General features: G+C 37.7%; 2 protein-coding genes across 2 annotated transcripts; one reads left to right on the top strand and one right to left on the bottom strand.

Moving 5' to 3' along the window:
* The first annotated feature begins 4,261 nt into the window (after positions 1-4,261).
* Positions 4,262-13,809, top strand: LOC149079014 (flavin-containing monooxygenase 5-like). Its single transcript, XM_089241274.1, has 4 exons — positions 4,262-4,409; positions 9,454-9,780; positions 9,895-10,194; positions 12,670-13,809. The coding sequence occupies exons 2-4, from the start codon at positions 9,457-9,459 to the stop codon at positions 13,642-13,644; spliced, it is 1,599 nt and encodes a 532-aa protein (XP_089097400.1). The 5' UTR covers positions 4,262-4,409; positions 9,454-9,456; the 3' UTR covers positions 13,645-13,809.
* Positions 13,810-14,542: 733 nt separating this feature from the next.
* Positions 14,543-21,026, bottom strand: LOC149079013 (flavin-containing monooxygenase 5-like). The gene is made up of 2 exons (XM_089240527.1): positions 20,414-21,026; positions 14,543-17,066 (listed from the first exon to the last, which is right to left on the bottom strand). The coding sequence occupies exons 1-2, from the start codon at positions 20,957-20,959 to the stop codon at positions 16,050-16,052; spliced, it is 1,563 nt and encodes a 520-aa protein (XP_089096653.1). The 5' UTR covers positions 20,960-21,026; the 3' UTR covers positions 14,543-16,049.
* Positions 21,027-24,714: the final 3,688 nt, after the last annotated feature.

Here is a 24,714-nt window from a genome sequence, read left to right as displayed (position 1 = left end):
ATTTAGAATATCTTGACAGCAAAGGAGCCATGTGGCCTCAGGTTAAGAATCACAGATCTAGATCATTGTTTCCTAAACTGCGATTATTTTCGATCGCTTCCTCCTTCAAAAAAAAATTATTTTCTCATCGCCCTCCAACTCAATCCAACCCATAGGATCCTATATTAAATTCGAAGCTTCTACCTCCCACTATAGAGCATAGTTTCCCAACCTTTTTTGTTCCATCTCCCGCTTCTTCAGAAATTTTTTCTCCCATCGCCCCCAACGCAATCTAACCCATAAGATCCTATATTAAACCCGAAGTTTCTACCGCTCCCTGGAAGTTTCCATCGCCGGGGGGCGTTTACGCCCACATTGGGAATCACTGCCTTAGAACTTTTCATCGCTTCACAGGGGGTGATAATGTCTAATAATAATAATGTTTTCAAAAAAATTGTCATGAAAAAACGTTGAAGGCTAGAAAACGTTTTAAACGGGAAATCTCAATCAGTATTAGTAAGGGTTGGGGCCACACGAAAATAAGTCGTACTAAGCGGGGAAAACGGTATAAGCGGAATGCACTGTAATCCTATTTTAAAAAATCATAATGAATACAAAAAACTTCAATACGAATCATTATCAGAATCTGCCTCAGTGCCACCGTTGATTAGAAGAAAATCAGTTGAATTTCCCAGTCGCAAAGTACTCTCTTAGGGCCGTAAAAGTAAAATAGATTAAAATGCATTGCCCACATACTCTATAATCCATCGAAACTGTCTAACAAAATTCTAGCTGTAAATTAAATAATAACAAGTAGATCCTAAATAACAATTATTTAGGAGCTCCCGTCCACAAATCTTATACAGCGTGTCCAGGAAGTCCTTTCGCAAAAGCCTTTTTTCTTCTCTACTGGTTATGGAAGAATAGAAAATGTGTTCAAATAACTTGCCCAATTTACATGTCATTTATTTTAACAACCTCTTCCTTTCCCCCCACCAAGTAAACTTTTTGGACACGCTGTATATGAGTTATATGTCATAAAAACTCATATTTGCCTTGACTCGTACCCATATACAGTTATTGCAGTCATGGCCCCCACATCCTAGAGCAGGGCCCTTAGGCTGGAATCTTTTGCGGGGCCCCCGACCACACTTTCACGGGCCTCTATGATGAATTTATAGCGTGACAAAGCAAAAAAAAGGTGAAAATCGTCCCGGACCCCAGGGCTGGAGCCTTGTGAGGCCACCCCTTGTGTGGGCCATGATTGCAGTCGTAACAGATCCGTTCTTGTAATTTCAGTAACTCATAAAAATTAGTCTTTTATTTCAATTGCCACAATAAAAGGATGCTGAAGGAGCACTTGCATCGCCGCTCATATTCACAATAAAAATAAGAATGTATTTTAATTTTTTTTTTTTCTTTTTACTTGTTTGTTTTCTGACAGTAAAGGCAAAATATTATCTTCGAGAATGTCGCTCGGACACTGTACTTGTGTGTCCGCGCCTGCGTAGCTACGATACGATAGAAATGAATACGTTTACTGGTTTTATGTTAAAGAATATTTGCCGTGTTTGACACGACACGGTGAATGCCCGTAGATGTGAATCCACTCTTACTGTGAAATAATACATATATATATATATATATATATATAGCGCTAAACGCCTACGGCAAACATGAAACATAAGAAATACTAACCCCCTGTCTGGCAAATACAATTCGCCATACGTAGGGTGACCATACGTCCCGTATTTCCCGGGACAGTCCCGGTATTTTCTGTATTTTTGGTCGTCCCGACTTTTTTGCAAAAGTGTCCCGGTTTTTCCCGTATTTTACACGACGCTTACTTGAATTTTTATTCTTTATTGAAGTCAAAGATTGAAATTATTTTTCAACTAATAAACTATATTATGATAATTACAACTATAAATGAGAATATTTATCGCCCACATTTGTCTTGGTGTACGTTTTTTTCGTGAAATTCATTTTAATCCACTGCAATTTGCAGTAACGTTTCATTTCCCGCCATTGTGATTTTACCGTAATTTTAACAATATTTGGCAACTTTGCTCGGTTTTGGCGTCATTTTTGGCGATAATTGGCGATGTCCCGTATTTTCCCGTATTTGGAATCTCAATGTCCCGTATTTCTCTCGAGGAAATATGGTCAGCCTAGCCATACGGGGTTCCCCGGAAAGAGTATAACATGAAAACATATCAACAGACATAATGGCGCATAATATTCACACCAGTGTGCAGCGTAAAAATTAGCAATATATGGCATCATATCATATATTGTTCATTTTGATGCGACATACTGGTTCTTCCCCCCACCAACCGATATTTCTTCCTTGAATTATAACAGATCGTTTATTTTTTTCGATAGATGGCAGCACGTGATTCAGCTCAACTGAGTTTCTCGAATGTATGATGATAGGATATAAGTAGGCTGACCATATTTCCTCGAGAGAAATGCGAGACATTGGGATTCCAAATGCGGAAAAATACGGGACATTGCCAATTATTGCCAAAAATGACACCAAAATCGAACAAAGTCGCCAAATATTGTTGAAATAATGGAGAAATCACAATGGCGGGAAATGCAGCATTACTGCTAATTGCAGTGGATTAAAATGAATCCCACGAAAAAAAAATTTCACTAAGACAAATGTGGGAGATTCATATACTCATTTATAGTTGTAGTTATCATAATATAATTTAGAAGTTGAAAATAATTTCAATCTTTGACTTCAATAAAGAATAAAAATTCAAGTAGGCTTCATGCAAAATACGGGAAAAACCGGGACACTTTTGCTAAAAAGTCGGGACAGCCAAAAAAACAGAAAATACCGGGACTGTCCCGGGAAATACGGGACGTATGGTCACCCTACATATAAGTATGAAGTACAACAAATCAGATTGTGTAGTTCTTAAATAGATTCAATATGAAGTACAATAATCCTTGACGTTGATCGAATTTGCATGACATCCAGAGACAAATTCAACGGCAGGCGCACGGGGCCCCGAAAAACCCAAACTTAAATTTTTTTCTAATTTAAGGGGCCCCAATATTTTCTTTTACGCCCGGGGCCTCGACCGACTTTAATCTGCCACTGATGACATCACTCATTAATTCTCGTCCTTTTGGTTCCTTCCCAGAGTTTGTCAATAACGGCTAACAAGCGGAAATAAAAGATTTTTCTCTCTTCTTTTTATTAATATTAAAGCTCGGCTCTGTAATAAACTTCATACGTTGCGCGAAACCCCTTATACATGATTCCCCTTGCCACATTTTACTGGCGAACCGTTCATCCTGGAAAGATGCTTCCAATTAGAAAAATTATCCAAACAACGTGTAGAACTCAATGCGTCATGCGTCATTCATGTTGCAAGGGATTGTATAGTTTATCAAAATAAAGAAAATTCCCTTCCTATACGGACACTCCGTCGTCAGAAACCCAATTAGAAAGTTGTTGCCCTGCCTCTCCTGAGACCAAAAAGAAAAATGCTATGAGTCTAATTGCACTATTCGCTGAGATATTAAAAATTGCATTGTTGGAAAGAACAGCAAAACTAACGGACAACACTTTTTTATGCTGTTCTTTCCCAACTTTCCTCCGTTTCTCGAATTCGAATACCTCAATGAATATTGCATTTAGAAAAGTGGAAGTTTTTTTTTTGGTTGGTCTCAGGAGAGACAGGGCAACAACTTTCTAATTGAGTTTTGGGGGCACATGGGGACTATATAAATAGTTAATTTTTTTTTAAATAACTATACAACCCCTTGTAACATAAATGACGTATCTTAAATTTACACGTTATTTTGATAATTTTTCTAGTTGGAAATATGCCTCTAGGCATGGCCCCCACAAGGCCGGGGCTGACAGGGCTCTAGCCCTGGGGCCCGGGATAATTCTCATAATTTTTTGTCTTTTCCACGCTATACATGAACTATAGAAGGGCCCGTGAGAAGTCTGACCAGGGGGGGGCCCGCGAAAGATCCCAGCCCAGGGGCCCTACTCCTGGATGTGGGGGGCCATGCCTCTAGGATCAATGGTTCACCAGTAAAATGCGGCTAGGGGGAATTAAGTAATCACCTTGTATAACACGGCATTTCATACCTACCCTGTAACATATCTAAAGGAAATCATTACGATAAATTAGTCATTTCTCTTCATTTGGTAAATGTTCGTTGCTCGAAATTGAGCATCGATTTCTCAATCACGGAAAAACTTTTTAGTTTCCTTTTTTTTATAATTATTTTGATAAACATCATAATGAGTGGGAATCGTGAAACAACCCCCGAATCGATTAGTTGTGATCTCTTCCGAAACGACGAGTGGCCAATAACCGTACGGCTGAAAAATATGAGATGAACGCGTTATAAATTTATATTGATTCTTCGTATTATATAGATCCAGTGAAGCCAATGTAAGTGGATTTTTATTGTGTTCTTTCTTAGTTAACATATAAAATTCAAGAATTTAGAATTCATATAGTACATATTCGAGTAATATGGAATACCAGGTTTTCTCTGCCTTCAGGCATGGCCTGCAAGTGGAATAGTGATAAATAGAACCAGGAAGTTCAGGCATAAATGCCGTAAATATATATTTGCCTTTTTTTCTAACTTTTCTGTAAAAATGCCTTTTTTTTTTAAATTTTCCTGCCATAAATGCCTATTTAGCTATTCTTTTATGTCTATCCGTGAATTTTATAGGCCTCCTCTTATTCTGTACAGTTACGTCTTAAAGCATGGGCCCACCCGAGCACGGCCCGGGGTCTCACAAAAATAGGATCTGGTTGAAATTTTCGAGACTTTGTTTGGTAGGACCTCAGAAAATATCAATTGGCCCGGGGACCCATGATACTCTTAACACGGCCCTGATTCTGTAGGAACTTAAAAAGAAGTTTTACATTCAAAATCGTAGTCTCCTTTTATAACAAGGTAGTACGAATCAAGGTGCTCGATCAATTGCCATCAAAATGGAAGGGTTCGAATTCTCGTGTTCCGCCGGCAAGCCGATTGCCCTCAGTCTGATTTTCGTTACTGTAGGTGATGCAGGGGGCATTTCGAAACTTCTCAAATGTTATGTATTTTATCAATAATAAACAATAAAAAAGTACGTGCAATATTTTGTTTAAAAAATTGGAAGAGCGATGTGCTGATGCGTATGCCAGAGAACGAATGATTTTACTAGCGTCCTCTATTGTTCACTTAAAACATTAATTTCTGAACCAGTGCGTATTATAGGGATATTTTCATTTCTTTTTTGGAAAAATTTATGGTTTAAGTTATTAGTTAAGTAAAATGTATCATAAATAAGTTTTGTTACAGAGAAATGTGATGTAGTCAAATATCGGTTAATGTATTTTTATGTTATTTTGTTGTGGTGAACAAATTTTATTCCGTCTACACCAGTGATTCCCAACGTGGGCGTTAACGCCCCCTTGGGGGCGCTGGAATATTCCAGGGGGGGGGGGGGCGCTGGGAGAAAATAATCTCTGAAGAAGGGGGCGATGAGACAAAAAAGGTTGGGAAACTATGGTTTACCCAGACAGACAGAATTTAATTTCTGATCACTGCCCAGCCCGAAGGGGCTGCCTGGCGACTTACAGACTTCTCTTGCTAGCTATGAAGGGGGTTATAGACAAGTTTGTGTAGATGTGAAGTGCTTGTAAGTTAAAAGGAAAAAAAAAACACAAGCATACAGTCCGAAAAATGCTACCATCAGAATAGTAAAATACACAAAGATCAGCCAAACTTCATCAAAATGTTGCTGTATGCAATAGAGTTGATCAGCAAAATCAATAGTAGGAAAAAAGAAATATATATATACATATATATATATATATATATATATATGCATATATATATTATGCGATAAATACAAGTATTATAATGGACACAAAAATGAAATTACTTATGTACAATTCACCAAAATGCTACATAATGCATTAATGAGAAAATAATAATAAAAAATAAATCTAACATACAAAAGAAGTAATAGAAAAACAAGTGTGTTATCCGAAATTATACAAATTGGTGCAGTGTAAGATAAGCCATGTACATTTAACCACAATGTTACTCTGTGCAATAGAGTTGATCGATAATTTCGATAGTCAGATAAAAGTACAATAATATTATGATACATAGACAAAGATTATACAGCTCAGTAATTGAGACCCTAACGCACCGACCATGGCACGTGCAACACGTTTCGAGGCCTGAGAAATTTTAGTCTTTGACGTGGGTTGTAATCGACCAGCTCTCTCAGATGCTCGTATTCCGAGTTCCTCATCCTTTCAAAGTGATCCTCTGAGATTTGTTGGATGTAGCTGAGGATGGTTGGAATCTTCAGGTCTTTTCCAATGTCAGCCCGTCTGATGTACTTTGGAGCGCGCACAAGGGTTCTCAGTATTTTATTCTGTTGACTTTGCAGACGCTGCATGTTGGTTTTTGAAACATGAGCGGCGTACGTCATGATAGGTCTAATGATTGATTTAAACAATATGACTTTGTTTTTAAGAGTTAGTCTTGCATTTGGAAATGTAATGCGTGACATAGTTCCCATGGTTTGGGTAGCCTTAGTTCTTACGTGATTTATTTGAGGAACGAAGGATAATGTTGGGGTTTAGAATAAATCCCAAATATTTCACTTCCTTCACAGGTCTTATGGCTTCTCTGCCCAGGTGCTCTTGTGAATTTGGTTCTTCTTGTTATTCCGTTTAGACCCGATTTTGTGCGTGTCGAAATAAATTAGTTTCTTTATATAGTGTCATCTATCTTTGAGTTTGAATATAATTTTCTAATTTCACACGTGTAAATTTTGTGGCCATACTTTGTCACTTTCTATTTTGTTTTTTATCCGAAAAATCAATTTTCCAATAATTTTCAAAATAATTGATTATTTTGGTGGGCGGTGCCCATTTATAAAATAATCGGATATAGTGAAATATCCGTTAATACGATATTTCTTCTGCCATGATCTACAAACCATTAAAAAACGCTAAAAAAATTCGATGCTCATTGCAATGTACGCGTATTTCGTAGTGTTTATTTTATGTTTCGAATGCAAGGACCAAAAATGAGGGGGGGGGGGGGAGACAAAATAAAAATTATATATTCCATATTGCCTGAATGTACGAATATTTAAAGTTTCGCGAAGTCAAATTAAGTTGAAAATTGGAATAAAAATCTCTATGCTTTTTGGCATGTGTTGTGTTGCATTAACATACATACCTTCCATAACGATATGCAGGCTGACCCAAATTGTTTATACAGTTGATATTTCTGCAATCTTTGACTTTAGAAACACTATCAATTTAAAAAAAGTTTTCAAATGACGTGCAGTTGTTACTTAAAATCTCGGAATTTGTTTCAAGAGTCGTGTGCACCAAAAAAATAAAGAAATTAACTTTTTTTACAGCTCGCGTATGCTAAAAATTCCAATTATTCAAATGTAGATCCCACCACATTGAAAAGTCGCTTGCAAAAAATTTCTTATGTGTAGAGGCAATATTCATCGCGATATCAATTATGTAAAATCACTATACTTTGGCAACTTATAAAATACTTGGCATCGGTAAGTTTTCATTGGCTCAAACGTTGCCATTTTTAAGGGCTTTACACAAATATAATGAACTCAGCCATTTCATTTTTTTATCCGCAATAAATACCAATTAAATTTTTTTGAAAATTATTTCGACAATTTCAGAATTTTTGCAACTTTGAATTCAATTTTGTTTTGAAATTTGTAAACAACACCCCCAGTCATTGGCGACAAATTTTGAAAAGTTCAAAGTCAAATATATCTCGGTTAATATTGCATATGCAAATTTTTGTGAATGACTTCTCAGAGAAGCATTTACATTTCACTAATTAGAAGCTTTTACTTTCCTAGCAGTACCCTTTGGATCGAGATTAGGACTTAGAATGTCTTGCGGTGCACCTGCCTGATCTCACTTGCATCACAGGCTTTATTACAGTGCTCTTCAACCTTTTTACTACTACAGACCAGTGAAAAAAGTTGAAAAATTTCACAAACCGGCCAAAACTGAATAAATGAAAGAAATCATTTGAGGACCGAAAAAAAAAAAATTAACTAGTTAATCAAAAAATTTTAATCGATTCATCGACTGATTAATTGAATTTTAATTGAATATTTTTCGTAACTGTGTAATGTTAATTATATTCATTCTACAGAAACATATTTTGTTCATTTCATGCACTTATTCGCCAGCTGTAAACAAATATAGGAATAGATTATGAAATTAAAGCTGTGCCCGCTTGAAGCTATTTAATATGCTGTAGATATTTATGAAATCCTCGAATTTCTTCACTTGGATGATGTTGTCATGTTTTTTTTTTTTTAATCGCTCATTTTAGAGGCAAGTCACTGATTTCGAAACTACTTCCGAACATACTGTTTCTTGTTTTTCTAGAACTCATACCAAATGGTACTTGGAGAGAGAGAATTTGATGTTTTCCGAATACGAAAACTGCTGTGCATAATAGAGACAATAATTGTTTATCTCAATTTGAAACTGAAATAATCAGTTTTCGTGAAATCAAATTTATTTCCCCATGACAAAAAACATGATGAAAACATTTTTAAATACTGTCACTTATCCACAATGTTGTGCATAGGAGCTTATTTTGTAAGACATATAATCGGTTTCGTCAAATAAATCAAATGAATTTATAAATTTTTAATAAAAATTTTAATCGAATTTTAAACGAATTGATCGAGTCGATTAACTCAACTAAACATTTTAACTGTGATTAGCAAATGATCTAGTAACCGACCCGAATAATCGATTAATCGCGGAAGCCCTAATAATAAGAAATTATTTGTGTACGACAAAAAAAATGTTATATACTAAATGATTTGTGGACAGACAAAAAATTGAATGGAAGAAATTATTGATGTCTACTGCAAAAAAAATTAATTAAATAGGAGAAATAATTTGAACAGGCAGAAAATAAATTCGTGGAGAAATGATTTGCGGACCGGCAAAAAAAATGAATGGGAGTAAAAAATTTATGGACCAGCAAAAAAAAATAAATGGGTATAAAAAAAAAGATAAATACGCGTTAAATGGGAGAAATAAAGAACCAGAAAAACATAATTGAAAATATATAATTTACAGGCCGGCAATGGCCCGTATAATTCTCCCAATGGGAGAAATAATTCAATTGAGAACTTTTCGAGAGGAAACTTCTTTCAAGCAGATAAATTTTCAAAAAAAAATTTTTTATCAATACTTTTTTCTAATTTCAAAATACTTTTACAAATTAATGCACAATTTTTTTATGCGAATGTTTTTTCTTTTTTTTTTGCGGAGTGAAAAATTTTTGATTTGAAATATACTTTTGGGAATTAATGAAATATTTCTGGAATGAAAGAAATAATGAATTAACTTGAATTCTTTTTTTGTGAAATTCACGTACTTCTGGTTATTATCATTACAGATAATGGTCCGCGTTGCTGTGATAGGTGCTGGAGCCAGCGGTCTAACCGCTTGCAAATCATGCATCGAAGAAGATATCGACGTGGTTTGCTTCGAGAAAACCGGAAGGTTCGCGGGTCTGTGGAATTACCACGAAGAGGACTCCGACGGAGTAGCGAGCACCATGAGGTCCACTGTCATCAACTCCAGCAAAGAGATCAGCGCCTTCAGCGATTTCCCGCCACCAGCGGAATACCCTAACTACATGCACCATTCCCTGGTACTCAAGTACCTCACCAACTACGCCGAGACCTACAACGTGCTAGCATTCATCAAGTATCACCACGAAGTAAGTTGCCTTTTTTAAAGTTGCCTAAATGTTTTTAAGGTAAACGATTCAATTATTTGATTGATGCAAATAATTTTAGGCAACCTGTACATAATAATAATTATTTTTTGTTAGGTGATACAAGTATTTCCTTCATCCGATTACGTGAAAACTGGCCAATGGGTAGTGAGGACTAGAAACCACTTGAAGAATGCTCTCGTTGAAGAAGTTTTCGATGGCGTCATGATATGTACGGGACATCATGTTTATCCGAACATCCCCGAGTTTCCCGGACAGGAGAACTTCTCCGGGAACGTTATGCACACCCATTCCCTACGTGTCGCCGACGAATTCAAAGACAAAAGAGTCGTCGTTGTGGGAATCGGGAATTCTGGTGTCGATGCTGCCGTTGAAATAAGCAACGTTGCTAAACAGGTAAGAACTTGCAGTTAAAAACTCTCCGAAAATTACTTTTCGGCAGAGATATTCTCCCTAACGAGGAAAGGGTCCCGAGGTGTCGTCCTCAAAAAATTATGAACAAATTTAAGAACATTCATCTCACTCAGAAACACATAAAAACAAAAAAGTTAGTATATGAGCCGCTAATTAATAAAGCCGCAAAAAAAATTATTAAAAATGACAACACAGTTGGCTACTCATCGCCTCTTACGCTTCTTGATGATATCAATAAAAAACTTATTTTTCACTCTCTCCTCCAGCTTCTCTCTTCTAGAGAAACTAGTTATTTCCCTTGCTTTGCCTATGCTGTACCTGATCATGAGGTGTTTGAATGGCGTCACTCTAACAGTCTAGGGTACGGACAGTGGCCTAGGAACCGGGGTGCTGTGGATGTTCGAGCACCCACAGTAATTTGTCTCATGGGTCCTAGCACCCTCAGAATTGATTCAAATACGAAAATTTCCTACATGAAGACGAGCATCCACAGATTCGAAACACTTCCGACACCCCTGTGTGTGTGGTTCTGGGATTTCTATATTCATTCTTGGCGTTCAAAATGCAGTCGGCCCCGCTTAATCGGATGATGGATATTTTTCATATGAAATCTCTCATGATCAGCACCAAAATTTCTCCCTAAAGTTCATTACCTACCTACCTAATTTAATTTTTCCGTCATTTCCTGGCCCTCATGGGCAATCGCACGTTACGCACTTAAGAAAGACAAGATTTTGTGTTTGTAAATGTTTTTTGTGTAGTGTGTGTAGTGAACAGAAAGATGAGAGAAGAGAAAATTTCGGTAACGTCGATATCAAACGGTTGCAAGGATGTCTTCAAAATGCAAAATTTAACCGAAGTACTAGTACCCACTCATTCATTCAGTACCCATATCGCCACCTGAGCAAAGAAACCGTTCTACACTAGGAAGAAAAAATGGAAAAAAGGTGATCTCTCAATCTAAAATTTTGCTCACTTATCAAAAATTTACTTACCGATCCTAGGAGTCAACTGTGTCATGTCGAATCTTTACCTTCTCTATAGACAGTACGTGCGAGTAAATGTGCTTATGTTTATGCACAAAACTAGAACGAAAAGTTGCTTTCATTTTATGCAACAGGAACAAATAATATAAGACTAAATAATATAAGACTTAGAATAATATAAGAACAAATAATAAAGACTTAAGTTCACCCGAGACCCAAAGGGTAGCAAATTTTTTTTTTTTTTTTTTTTTGATAAAGAAGTACTTGAGAATATTCCTGAGTATTACACTGTTCCAGTGCAATTTGCTTTCGCAAGACATATCTCACAAGGATAAAATTTAATATCACGAATAAATGCGAGTAGTGAAAATGATTAAGTGTATTTACAATTTTTTTCCCCCTTCAAAAAGGAATCTCATCAGGGCCAAGGTGAGTACGCTCACCGCATAATTATAATTATATGAGTATTGATATATATAAATAGATGTACCGACATGCAGCATCACCTCGTCTGCAAGAGCAATGTGCAATGTTTTTGTATACTTCGTACAATGTTCACAGACCTGGCAGCGCAGGCCTGGTGCATATGAAGAAAATTTTTTGGTCTTTTGAGACGTGCTTTACCTCTGCTGTCATATGAGGAAATCTCCATGAGATGTGGAATTTCAGTTGCTAAGTTTATCGTATAGTTTTTTCGCTAGCTTCTTAGCATAAGATGTTACGTCAGTCACTTCAGCATCCTTTCTGATGTTGACGTTTCTGACGAACCATGGTGAACCGGTGTAACGCCTCAGAACAAGTTTAACTTACTGTTAATGAATATTATATTTTCACACATCAACTGCTAATATACATCAACTACTATACACATAATGTTTTTATTGAGTGAAACATTTGAGATTGATGAAAAATATGTTACTAGTTTAAGATGAAATACATTTAAGTAGGTACTGGCCTCCAAGTATTTACGTTGTCTTCAGTACGTATATTTAATTGTTTTATTTTTGTTCTCTATTGAGCCAATAGAGAGCGCTTATTTTCCTAATGAAAAGCAAAAAATCTTAAGTATTGTGATCATTGTGTAATTGAATATACTTTTTTGTCTGATTTATTAGAGAAGATTTATTGATATTGATCCTTCATCAGTTTTCAATATACAAACTGTACTAACGTTGTAAAATGGAGATTCAATTGTTCCCGCATAATCGGATACTGTGTGCTGGAATCGTTGATATCCGATTAAGCGGAGCCGATTCTGTAGTATTAGTATTTATAATTTTCTTTTTTTTTTGACTAGCCATAATAATTTTCTTTTATATATTTTGGTGTATATTTAGTGAATGATTAGAATTAGCGGTAATTTTTCTGAAACTTTGTGAAGACGTCACCTTGGGATCCTTTCCTTGTAAGTTCAATGGTTAGTTTTTTTCGTACAAATATATACGTATTTTTTTACTCCATCTTTCTAAAGGTTTACTTGAGCACGAGGAGAGGAACCTGGGTGTTTCCTAGACAAGGATTTTATGGTATGCCGTTCGATGCTCAGATAGAAGTGAGAGCTTTGAACATTGCCGGAAATATTCTAGGCCCGGCCGTCAAGAGCACCGTCGTCGAGTTCATGCTCAACTTGAAGTTCGACCACGCTGCCTACAACCTGAAACCAACTCACAGGTTCGACGAGGCTCATCCAACCATCAACGACATCTTGCCGAGTAAAATAAGCAGCGGTGCCGTAATCATCAAGGGCAACGTCGAGAAATTCACCAACAACGGGGTCATCTTCCAAGACGAGCAGCACGTCACCAAAGCAGATTCCGTCGTCCTCGCCACAGGCTATCAAATCAAATTTCCATTCCTGGACAGTGAGATTCTAAAAACTACGCAAAACAGCGTTGACCTCTACAAATTCATGTTCCCTCCCGATCTCGAACATCCTACCCTGTGTGTGATCGGTCTCCTACAACCTTTGGGGCCGTTGTTTCCAGTGATGGAAGCTCAATCAAGGTGGTTCGCTGCGATCATATCGAAAAAGGTGTCCTTACCTGACAGGAAAGAAATGTGGGTGGATATCAAACGCCATCGAGAAGAAACCTCAAAAAAATTCGTGTCCAGCATCAGGCACTCCATCGAAGAAGCGGATTACATATCGCTCATGGACGATGTCTACTCCAGGATAGGTGTCAAACCGAATTTCTTAAAAATGGTTCTGACTGATCCCGTGCTGTTTTTTTGCTGCTTTCTCGGACCAGCGGTGCCGTACGTGTACCGGCTACAGGGCCTGCATGCCTGGCCTGGTGCGCGCAAGGCCATTATCGAGACTAGAAGACGTATCATTCATCCGTATAAGACTCGTAATTCCCCGACAAGAAATACGATTCAGAGTTACATCATGCTGATCGTCTGTATTCCTCTTATTCTGGGATATTTTATCTTCAGTTTCTTCTGATCGGATATGTAGTGGTTGGATGCATACTCATAAGACGAGCTCATTCTTTTACCAATTGGTGAAACATTTTATTATGAACAATGATGGAGAGTCAAACTGTCTTCCAACAATTGTAGTGTCCAATTTTTCACCAATAACAGAATAAAAAATGCGTACGTATTTCAAGTTACTGAGTCAAAAATTTTAATCTAGCAATGAATAAAGTAAAAATGAAAAAAAAGTCACAAAATGTCATTTCAACAATGAATAAAGTCAAAATTATTTACGAAAAATGAAGAAATAAAATACGGTCTTTGGACACAGTGACAAATCAAAAAAAATTATCTTTGAACACAATGATAGATTCAAAAACTGTCTTCTTTAAACGATGGTATCATCAAAAATGGTCTTTCACCGATGATCGGATAAAAAAAAATTTTTGTCTGGGAATGACGGAGTGTCAAATATGTTATTTCAACAATTAACCAAGTAAAAATAAATGTCATTTCAACAATGTGAATGAAGTCAAAAATTACCTACAAAAATTATCTACAAAAATTATGAAATAAAATATGATCTTTGAACAATGATAGGGTCTGGAATGTTATTTCAACAAGAAATAAAGTCACAAATTGTATACAAACAGTGATAAAATAAATAAATAAAAATTATCTTTGAACAATGATGGAATAAAAAATCTTATTTGAGCAATGATACAGTCAAAAAAAAAAATTTTTAACAAGGAATAAGTTCAAAATTGGCCTATAAACAAATATTATTGCACAACAAAAATAAAGTTAAAAATTTGAACTAAAATTTGAACTAAGTTGAAAAATTTCCACTGTATAACCAAAGAATATAGCGAAAAAATATTTTCATCATTACATTTTACCTCCAGATTCGGAACATTGTGAAAATTATTAAAATGTCTGCGATGTATCATCCGATAAACTTCTGATAAATAAAACGCTAATCGCAAATAGAAAATATTCAAACAGAAATCATGAGATATTGTATAATAACTATTATTATAGCAATCCGTTCATTTATTTTATCGTTAACTTATTCCAGTCTGTAATATTATGTTCGTATGGATGATACCCAATAAAATACACCATAGCAAAAATAGTCACTAACGATTATATAATACAGTATATCCGGGCTAAAGTTCTTCAAAAGTAACGGCTTATAGCGAGAGAACCACAAACGATAATTTATAAATTTGATTTGCGTTGAAGAGGGCAACTCCTCAAGTTTATTTGTAGGTGAATGAATTTCTCAATGTGGCACCCTTAGTGTCTCCTCCGTAGATGTCCAAATGGCATCCAATATCTTGCCAAGCGATGAATAGCATTTCGGTGTGATTAGATTAATTGCTGCAGAGATGCGCAGTTTCAAATTACGCGTGAGGCTTCACATTCACTTCACATACGGTGTTTAACACGCTTCATCCCCATGTAAGTTTAGCGAGTCTACGGACTTACATTGTGGTGGTCACGTGTCATTACTACTTCTACTAAATCACACATATATATCTCGTATAAACATTCCTCTGAGAAATTTCCAACGAATTGATGCATGTCGGAATGTGGCGAGTACGTGTTATCTGCTATCCCCAAATTTGTTTCTGAGAAATGCCTGTCATGTGTTCAAAAAGTGCTGTCATCTGTCTTGTGCCTCCGGAGTTTGGAAGCAAACAACTCGCAGTTTACTCTCTCTATATCGCATACTATGCGTGAATTTTAAACGTTGTAGGCATCTTTATGGAGAGACATTTTTTTTTTTCAAATGGTGTTTTTGTTCGTATTTGCATCTTGAAGCTCTCGAAAAGAACAGAAAACCTACCAAAATATCCGCCATGCTGACACTCAACGCTGCTGCTGCTAAAAGCGTCTCAAAGCAGCTGTTGACAGCGTGCCCCTTGGTTGCGTGACTTTGGTTGAAAACTTATGCCCAACCAATGGCTCGGGTCAAATGTAACCCCCGTAATCATCTGATGTAACCCGCGACACCTTTTACAGATTACTTCAGTGGCTCGCTGCACATTTCCAGATCATTTAAGTGACCAACGGCACACATACAGATCACTAAAGCAACCCCAGGCATATTTCTAATTCACTTAAGGGGCACGTGGAACATTTCCAGATCACTCGAGTGGCCCGCAATCCCCCAAAAGGTTGAGCACCCTTGACTTTGAGATTAATCCCCCTTTCGACGATGCAGCACTTCCATAACTAGGCATATGTGTGATTCAATAAACCTAAGCAATTACTTTTGGATAATTTTTGCCAGGATACCCTGTACGTTATAATCACATCGAAATATGAAAATTAAAAAAAATTGCCACATTTTTCTGCAAAAAATTTTCACTTTCGAATTTTTCCTTCCCTGTGGAATCAAACGAAATTGTGCAAGATTTCCTACTCCTAAAAAACGAAAGAACGTATCGAAGTTGTTAGAATCATCAGAATCAACACGATCACAGAGAACAGCACGCACAACAGCAGTTTCCAGGTCTGGAATCCAAGTACAGATGGTTGCAAAATAGCTTCGTCGACGTCCGCTTTACCGGACAAAGGGTAAAAAACTCTTCGAGGGTAGTCCATTATGGCAAGGCGAGCCCCGTTCCATGTTTTGGGTCCTTCGAGACGATATTGATATGCCATGCACGGATAAGTAAAACAGGCTCTGAATAGTTTCCAGTCGGTGAAAAAATACTTCAACAAATTCGGTTTGGCTCCGTACTGTTCCGCAATCTCGTCCATGTACGGTACGTAATCCACTTGTAGGGTGTGTCTCGGAGAAGCCACGAATCGCTCCGCCATTTTCCGCTGCGTCTCCGCGATGTCCCGCAACATGATCTCGCGGGACGGCAAACGGCTTCTTCCTGACATCACGCTAGCGAACCACCTGCTCTGGTTTTCGGAAATCGGAAATACGCATCCGAGCGGTTGTACGAGTCCGATGAAAACCAGGGTGTGGTGTTTGGCGTTCGGTGGGAAGCAGAACTTGTACAGGGACACCTTGTTGTCCTGGACGTCCACCACGTCACTCTTCAGGAAGGGGAAGCGTACGTTGTATCCTGTGGCCAGAATGACAACATCGACTTCGGTGACGGAATCATCTCCGTCGAAAATGACGCCATTTTCTTCGAAACGTACAAGATCTGGTTTTACGATTACCGAACCGTTGGCTATTCGGTATGGAATTTGGTCGTTGATGGCGGGATGCTGCTGCATGGGCAGGAATTTCGGTTTGAGACCGTAAAGAGCGTGATCGAAATGTTTCTGGTACAAGCCTAAGCATATGACGCTGTAAATCTTCCATCCTAATATTTTTAATATCGTATTGTGTATCCTGTTGTTGTTCACGCCATCTATCGGAACTCCATAGTCAGTCGTTTTCCCCAATATCCAACTGCCTCTTCTAGTACTGAGGTAAACCTGTAACGAAAAACAAAAAAAAAATCCAAAATTAAATTGTGCAGCACCGACATTGGTATGATATGCATACATTGATATTTACCTCGAAATGGTAAACATCGTGGGGGAAGGGGGGATATCTATTTAACCCGGGGTTTCTTAACCTATGGGTCGTGACCCAAACTTGGGTCGCAGGGGCTTCCGGGATGGGTCGTTCAGATCCACTTACAGAAAGATTCTTGAGCTGCTGGTGACGACTCAAACTTGAAACGGAGAGGATACCAAAATGAGTCATACAAATCCACTCACAGTCAGGGACTCTTAAGCTATGGGTCGCGATCGAAACTTGATTCACAAGTGCTTGCGAGATGAGTGTTGCAAATCCACTTATACTGTATATATAAGGCCAGGGGTTCTTCAGCTTTTTTTTTTTTTTTTGGCCTACAAGTAGAACCAAAACTGCAGTTAGTAACCCGTGCCGAACATCTGTTTTCGAACTTCCCCGCTATGTTTTTGGGTAAACAAAAATTGAATTTGATGCCTTGGATACCAGCCTTCCGTTGAAATAATCAAAAAGGAAAAAAAACTAGAACATGTAAGTGAAACTCCCCTAGGTCGCCACCCTTATTCCCCGGCCACCGCCCTTCGTGGTCAGTTTTCCTTGGAACGGACAATTGGCTTTCCATGGACACAATACAAAAATCACCCCCGTTCCGCGGTCACCCATGTATGTGGTCAGCGGCCAACCTGTTCGCGGCCACTTCCTTGTAGATAAGAATTTAAACAAACAAATTTTTGTGCATTTTTATTTTTCGTAGTCCATTCAGAGCTGGTAGTTCTTTTTGTGTATAACCTTATAATCTTTATACATCAGCATAAATACCTTTTCGGATCAATCGGATTTTCTGTTCATGTATGACACTATAATACATTGGAAACAGTTATAAATAGGGTGACAAAGGCTAATGCTATACGGTTGCTGATAGCTGGTGAGACAGTTTAAAAATTTGCTCCCGGGGTGACAAGGTGAAACAGACAAATATAGTCTATGATCTTTACTGAATAGGTAAAGGATGTGGAAGTTTCGGCTTTGAGGATACTTTCTTCAGATATTCAGAAGAGCAACAGTGAGGGAGTAAAAGAAATACGATGAAAGAACATGTATGTATATCCACACACACAAGTACTTGCTATAAAGAAACAGCTTCGGATAATACAGATCAAGAAATTGATCGGATGATCTGGTACTTCAAGTTCTGCATAAGATACAGTAAAAAACCTTGATATGCATAACGATACCAAACCAAGAAAAAATATCTTTATAAAAAAATTATCTTAAAAAAAAATCGACAGTCAAAATTATCATCACGTGCCATCAAATTTATGCTGTTGTTGGTAACTTTTATAAATTGACGTTGTCAGTATCACCAAACAATGCGTGTTTGTGTATTTATCCGCTGCCAAATATTTTAATTGATTAGCTGATAAAAGAAATTCAGTTAGATGGTGTATTGCTCCTGTAAAGAGGTTTATCACAATACACTTTTGTGAATCACAAAAAGAAGTAGCAATACCGAACACTTTCGGTGATTAGGTGATGTCCAATACCAATATTATTAGTAAGACGTCCTCGGAAGAACTGAAACATGTGACATGAGTTACAAAAAAATGTATCGAAGGATATTTTTCGAGCAAAAAATAAATGAAAACAATAAAAGTTGTAGCGGTTTTTTTTTCAAAATCCTCATGAAAATATTGTTACAGAGGGGTTTATCATAGTAAAAGATATCGTTGTATCGAGAGAAGTTAAACATTACAAACTATATTGGCTGCTCCAAACAATATTTGAAAAAATACAGTTGCAGAGGGATTTATCGTTATATCGAGTATCGTTGTAGCGAGGTTTCACTGTAGCGAGGTATCTGTTTTGTGGGCATTGTATGTAAATTCATCATAAGATTTTTTTTTGTGACATTGAAAACCCTCATTTTGACACGCCCCCTGAAATATGCTTTGTCTGTCATGCAATTCCTATTCGGCGGTCACCTCTGCAGACGGCCACTTTATTGCCGAACGCCGAATTTCACTGTATGCCCGTACGAGATATATACGTCATTTTAAGAACTTCACGTTAAAAAAAATTCAGATCATCTCAAGATGATTGAGAGAGCCGCTACTACGCTGATCATCAATAGAAGATGTGAGCACCTGAGGGTAAATAAAAAAATGTTTCCTGTATATATTTATATTATTTTTTTCTCCAACGGTCTTTCATACACTGGTGAAAAAAACAGTAATGCCTCGGTTTTTACCGGAGATATCGGTTCGCATTCAAAGTTGGTAAAATAGAGGAAAACCTAATACAAACGACCACTCTTGCGGGGATCAAAACCAGGGTCACGGTAGACTTTAGGTTTCTTCAGAAACATTCACATACACCATCAACGAATATCGGGCACTCAATCTAAAATAACCAGTTCACTCCTGCCTGATATTTTCTGGTAGTTGCGCCACTTATCGGTATAGTCGCCGTCAGGGGTGTGCGACAGATGCGGCCACCCCTGAGGGCAACTCTGGTCAATTTAATCGAATACCAAAAAATATGTATGTAAAATAAATAGGCTATGGTTGTTTGCAATGCATTTATGGTGTAAAAAAGCAACAACAATTAAAAAAACATGGACCACCAGAGCTCTGTATTCTCCTACCCCACCTTGTGTAAGTCATGACGTCAACTGATCACCTCTTCAGACATTCATTGGTCAGCTATACGTATACAACGCAGTCCAATGCCTGAGCGAGATATACTTACTTACATACTTACCACGGCCGTGGTGTTGACCTGAGGAACCTCAAATACTTTATTTTGGGCTTGAAATAAATTTAATTTGAATAATAAGGCCGTTATTATAAATTCCAATTGAAGACTAATTAAGTGCAACCAATTTTCCAGCTATTTTTTGGACCCTTAATACCTTAGTTTTTAGTTATATTTCCTTCTTTCAATAAATTGTACTTATAATTTATTGAAAGATTTAATTAATCAGGCACTAAATTTATTAACTGATAAATGCCTTTTTTCAGTGCCTATTTTGAGTATTTTTAGTGATTTTTTTGCATGCCTATTACGATCATTTTTAGTGCCTTAAGTTCCGATCTCTAGTGATGACAGAATGAAATCTACCCACCACACCTCAATACAACAATTTTTCAGTTTGTGGTTTTTCTACCCATCTTGCATAAAGTATATATCCCTCTGCTGGCGAAGATAATTTGTTCCGGAATAACGTTCGTTTTGCCAAAACGTGAATTCCCATAGGTTTCTATGAACATATTAATTTTTAGAAAGTAGCTGTTTTTTCAATTACCTGTTGGGCAACGGTGCTCAATTCCGTAGCAGCATCGAGTCCCGAGTTTCCGATGCCGATCACCAGTACCCTCTGGTCGGTGAAGTCAGTGGCTTTCTTCAAGGAATGCGTGTGGATGAATTTACCTCGGAATTTCTCCTCTCCTTTGAAGTGAGGCATACGAGGATGGGCGTGATGACCGGTACAAACCATGACCCCGTCGAACAATTCCGAGCGTTCCTCACCCGTTGTGGTGTTCTTCGAGTTTATCCGCCACCTCCCGGTGTCGTCGAAGTCCTCGGAATGCGACGCGCTAACCACTTCCGAATGGTACCGGATGTTTTCATACAAGTCGAACTTCTCGGCGTACATCTCGATGTACTTCAACATTAGATGGTTCTGCATGAAATTCGGGAAGTGTTTCGGCGGTGGGAAATCGCTGAACGCGCTGAGTTCCTTGGAGGTGTTGATGACGGTCGATTTCATGACTGAAGGGATGCCGTCTTTGTCGTCATCGTGATAACGCCATAAGCCGCCGACGCTATTTGTCTTCTCGAAGCACACCATTTCGAATCCTTCGTCTTTGCAGCATTTAATGGCTGTTAGGCCACTCGCACCAGCGCCGATCACTGCGATACGCTTCATTCTGGAAAAAATAAAATTTCTCAAAAAGTCTCATGAATTTTCAAGATGTGTGTATATAAAAGATATAATACAGACACAAAACATTTTGGGGATAAGCTAGCTTCGGCAAAGAAAAGTAAAATCCATGTACAGTCAGCCCCACTTAATCGGGTAACGGATAGATGGATAGTTCTCCGGAACTAAAATTTCTCCCAATTTTTCTCCCCTAATTTCAAAAATTCCTCCTCCCCCCTCAAATTGAACATTAGAATTCCCACGCGTTAACTGTAAATATATATAAATTGCTACGAACGTAATATTTTTATTACATAAAACATTTAAAAATTATGAAAAATATGTTACAAGTTAAGATTTATAAAAAAAGAAAGTCCACTGCTGGACGCTCGAGCTCTCTGTCTACAGTACATTTCAATAGTAGTCGGCTGAAGTTGGTTTTCTGTGGTTCCCAACTACAAGGCGCGAATGCGAGCCGATCTCCCCGTTAAAAAGTCTCGCCACAGAGAGCAACAGGCCTACAACGTTACAAATATTCAATCATAACACTTCACTCACAATTTTAAGTATAGATGGCAGCACTGAAATATCATACACAACACTAGCTACACACTCAGACTGTTAGGTATACACACTCACTTTGTTCCAGACTCTGCCACGAAGCTGGGCTGGAAGAGATCTCAGCAACGGGATAAGTGCGGTGGCAGAGACCCTGGCGTTCATTCATTCAGTACATTTCAATATTTTATTTTTGTTCTCTGCTGAGCCCATAGAGCAGTGGTGCGCAAACCGGGGATTGCGACCCCCCGTCAATGAGCTAGGGGGTCGCGGCAGATTCTTCAAAATAAAAACCTCGAAATAAGAAATTCATTTTTATTTTAAAATGTACCAAAACTAGGAAATGTCTTTATTCAGCTGAGCTAATTACCATGTATCATACAATGTAATTTCATCAAATTCTACTGGCACAATATATCGGCTCCGTCGTGCCAGAATCACGAATGTGTAATGTCGTTGAAAAGAAAGAACGTGGGAAATGACGATTGAATGTTCACTCTACCCATGTTACTCTATGGAAGTTATTTTCCTAAAGTGTTTTGTAATATGTTTTTTAATGGTGATACACATTCGCATTTCAGGCACAAGTTAGACGGCAACACAAGATACCCAAACTGCTGATGAAAATAAAAGGAAAATTTGTACATTCGTGCTTCTGGCATGCGGCGGACGATCTCAAGTTAGTACTTTTTTAAGCGGGTGACTTGGAGAGAACCATCCGATTTCAAAATTGTATATTTCTTGAAAATTAAAAACCCAAAATAGAATCATAAGTTATTATGTGAATTTACTGGGGGAAATGTGTGTCTACGTTTTATGAACAACTTTTTTAATAGGTGATTTCAAGTATAGAATCATTTTGAAATGGGATGATTCTTTCTTAATCACCTTGTATACGAACATCAAGAACCATACACCTCGCTACATTTCCATCTTGCATAAGGGACACAAATACATTAAAAAAAAAAAAAAAGTAAATATTTCTATGATATTGAAAAAAAATTGAATATCTATGGAAGTCAATATCGCGCGCCTAATAAAAATCGAAACAAGTGTTACGAAAAGGGGTTTTGAGACAATAATACATTTACTCGAAAAAAATCGGAATGTCCCGGATCGGGACATATGGTCAGCCTACGAGGGAGGGCCGCGAGACGTACGATCAGACTGTGAAGGGGGTTACCGATAAAATTTTGGTCAAGGGGGAAGGAATCTTGCTTCAAAAAGTTTGCGTATCATTGCCATAGAGGACGCTGAATTTTTAATAAAAGTTAAAATGTTAAAAAATCAACACACAAACGTCATGGCGTCCTGCATTGCCTTGGAAATTGTAAAAATCAACACGAAAAGAGAGGATTTGAGTTTGTGCAACTTTCTACAGTTTTGGATGCGATAAAAAAAATGAAATTCCAAAAGAAAGAATAATTTTTCAAGAATGTTTTTTACTAGATAAGACCTTCGAAATCAAATAAAAATTGAAGTTTTGTAACTTTTACTTTTTTTAACATTTGGTCGTTTTAACGAGGGTGGGATTTTCTTTCTTTCAAACCGATCACAACTCAGGCCTATCATCATCTATGGGCGATAGGCATATACTTCCGGCGCGACTCACTAGGTGGTGAACCTACTACTACTACTAAACCACACATGTACCTCGTCCATATTCCTCTGCGTAACCTCTAACGAATTGGTACATGCGGGAATGTGTGTGTACGTGTAGTGAAACCTGACGTAAAGTTTGTTTCTGTGTAATGCTTGTTATGTGTAGTGCTGCCATCTGCCACCAGTTTTTTTTCTAACTATGAGTGAAGTGTTATGATTGAATGATTTATCGTTGTAGGACTGTTGCTCTCTGTGGCGAGACTTTTTAATGGGGAGATCGGCTCGCATTTGCGCCTCGAAGTTGGGAACCACAGGAAACCAACTTCAGCCGACCACCACTATGGCGACGGTGGGGTTCGAACCTGGATCCTCGCGATGCGAGTCCGTCATTATGACCACTCGACCACCACAGCGGCAGGTGGTAAACGTAGTGAGTCGCGCCGGAAGTATAACTGTGTGGACCTACTAACAGTCTGAGTGCGTATGTAGCGTTGTGTTTGATTTTTCAGTGCGGCCATCTATATTTCAAAAGTGAAGTGAGTGATGTATTACGACGATTGAATTACATTTGTACTGTTTGTTGTTCTCTGCGGGTGAGGAGAGGTTTTTAAGGGAGAGGTCAGTTCGCATTCGTTCCTTGAAGTTGGGAACCACAGAAAAACCAACTTCAGCCGACCACCACTGTGGTGACGGTGGGATTCGTTGTAACGACAGTTCACAATCACAAGAAAAAACACGTTTCTCAATCTAAAATATTGATGAACACGAGAGAGGGTGGTTTTTTTTTTTTTCCCCATAAAATGGGCAATCTGGTGTATAATTTAGATCGTTTCATTACTGGAAATCATATCACCTATCACAAAAGTTCGCAAAAAATTACAAAAAAAAACAATATATATATTTTTTTGAATTTATGATGTTTTATGTTAAATAGATACCCGATGAAATAATTTCCTAAAAACTTTGTATTACTTCATAAATCCTTATGGTCCTGAAAGGGTTAAAATGATCTCAAGTTAAAAATTTGTTTGCTTCCTGAAACATATTTAGATCAGCAAATTGAAAAAGGTGTAAAAAAAAGAGCGAGAAGACTCTTTTTGAACTTTGGATTGTTTTGCTTACATAAAATTTGTCAATAGCAAATCCCCATTAATTTCTGATGCACTGAGTTGAAACAGAACTTTATTACCTGTATTGTATTTTTGATGTTACAGCTGGGGTTTTTGCGTCACGATCCCATGTGATGTTTTTTCCCCCATTCCACTTCGAATAGATGTTGCTAGCTGCAGATTGTGTGACCTGCTTCTGTGAACTGTGATGACATTTGCCTGATTATAGCCAGATCATGACTTTTCACCAATTTGACCAGTTCTTTTTACATACACTACACATTCATGCAAACACATATCTATCTACAAACATGCACACATTTTCTTCTTCTTCACAGGCCTTCTTGGCCAGTTTTTATGCCAGCAGTTGGCCCTCGCGGGCTGGGAATCGGCTTAAAGTTCAATTCTGGTCTG

The sequence above is a fragment of the Pholcus phalangioides genome, unplaced genomic scaffold (assembly GCF_987345545.1).
Source record: "Pholcus phalangioides strain wild (caught in Gottingen) unplaced genomic scaffold, Ppha-v1.0 ptg000013l_1, whole genome shotgun sequence".
In the NCBI taxonomy this organism is placed as follows: domain Eukaryota; kingdom Metazoa; phylum Arthropoda; class Arachnida; order Araneae; family Pholcidae; genus Pholcus; species Pholcus phalangioides.
Note: the sequence above shows the minus strand (reverse complement) of the source record. Positions and strands in the feature narration are given on the sequence as shown.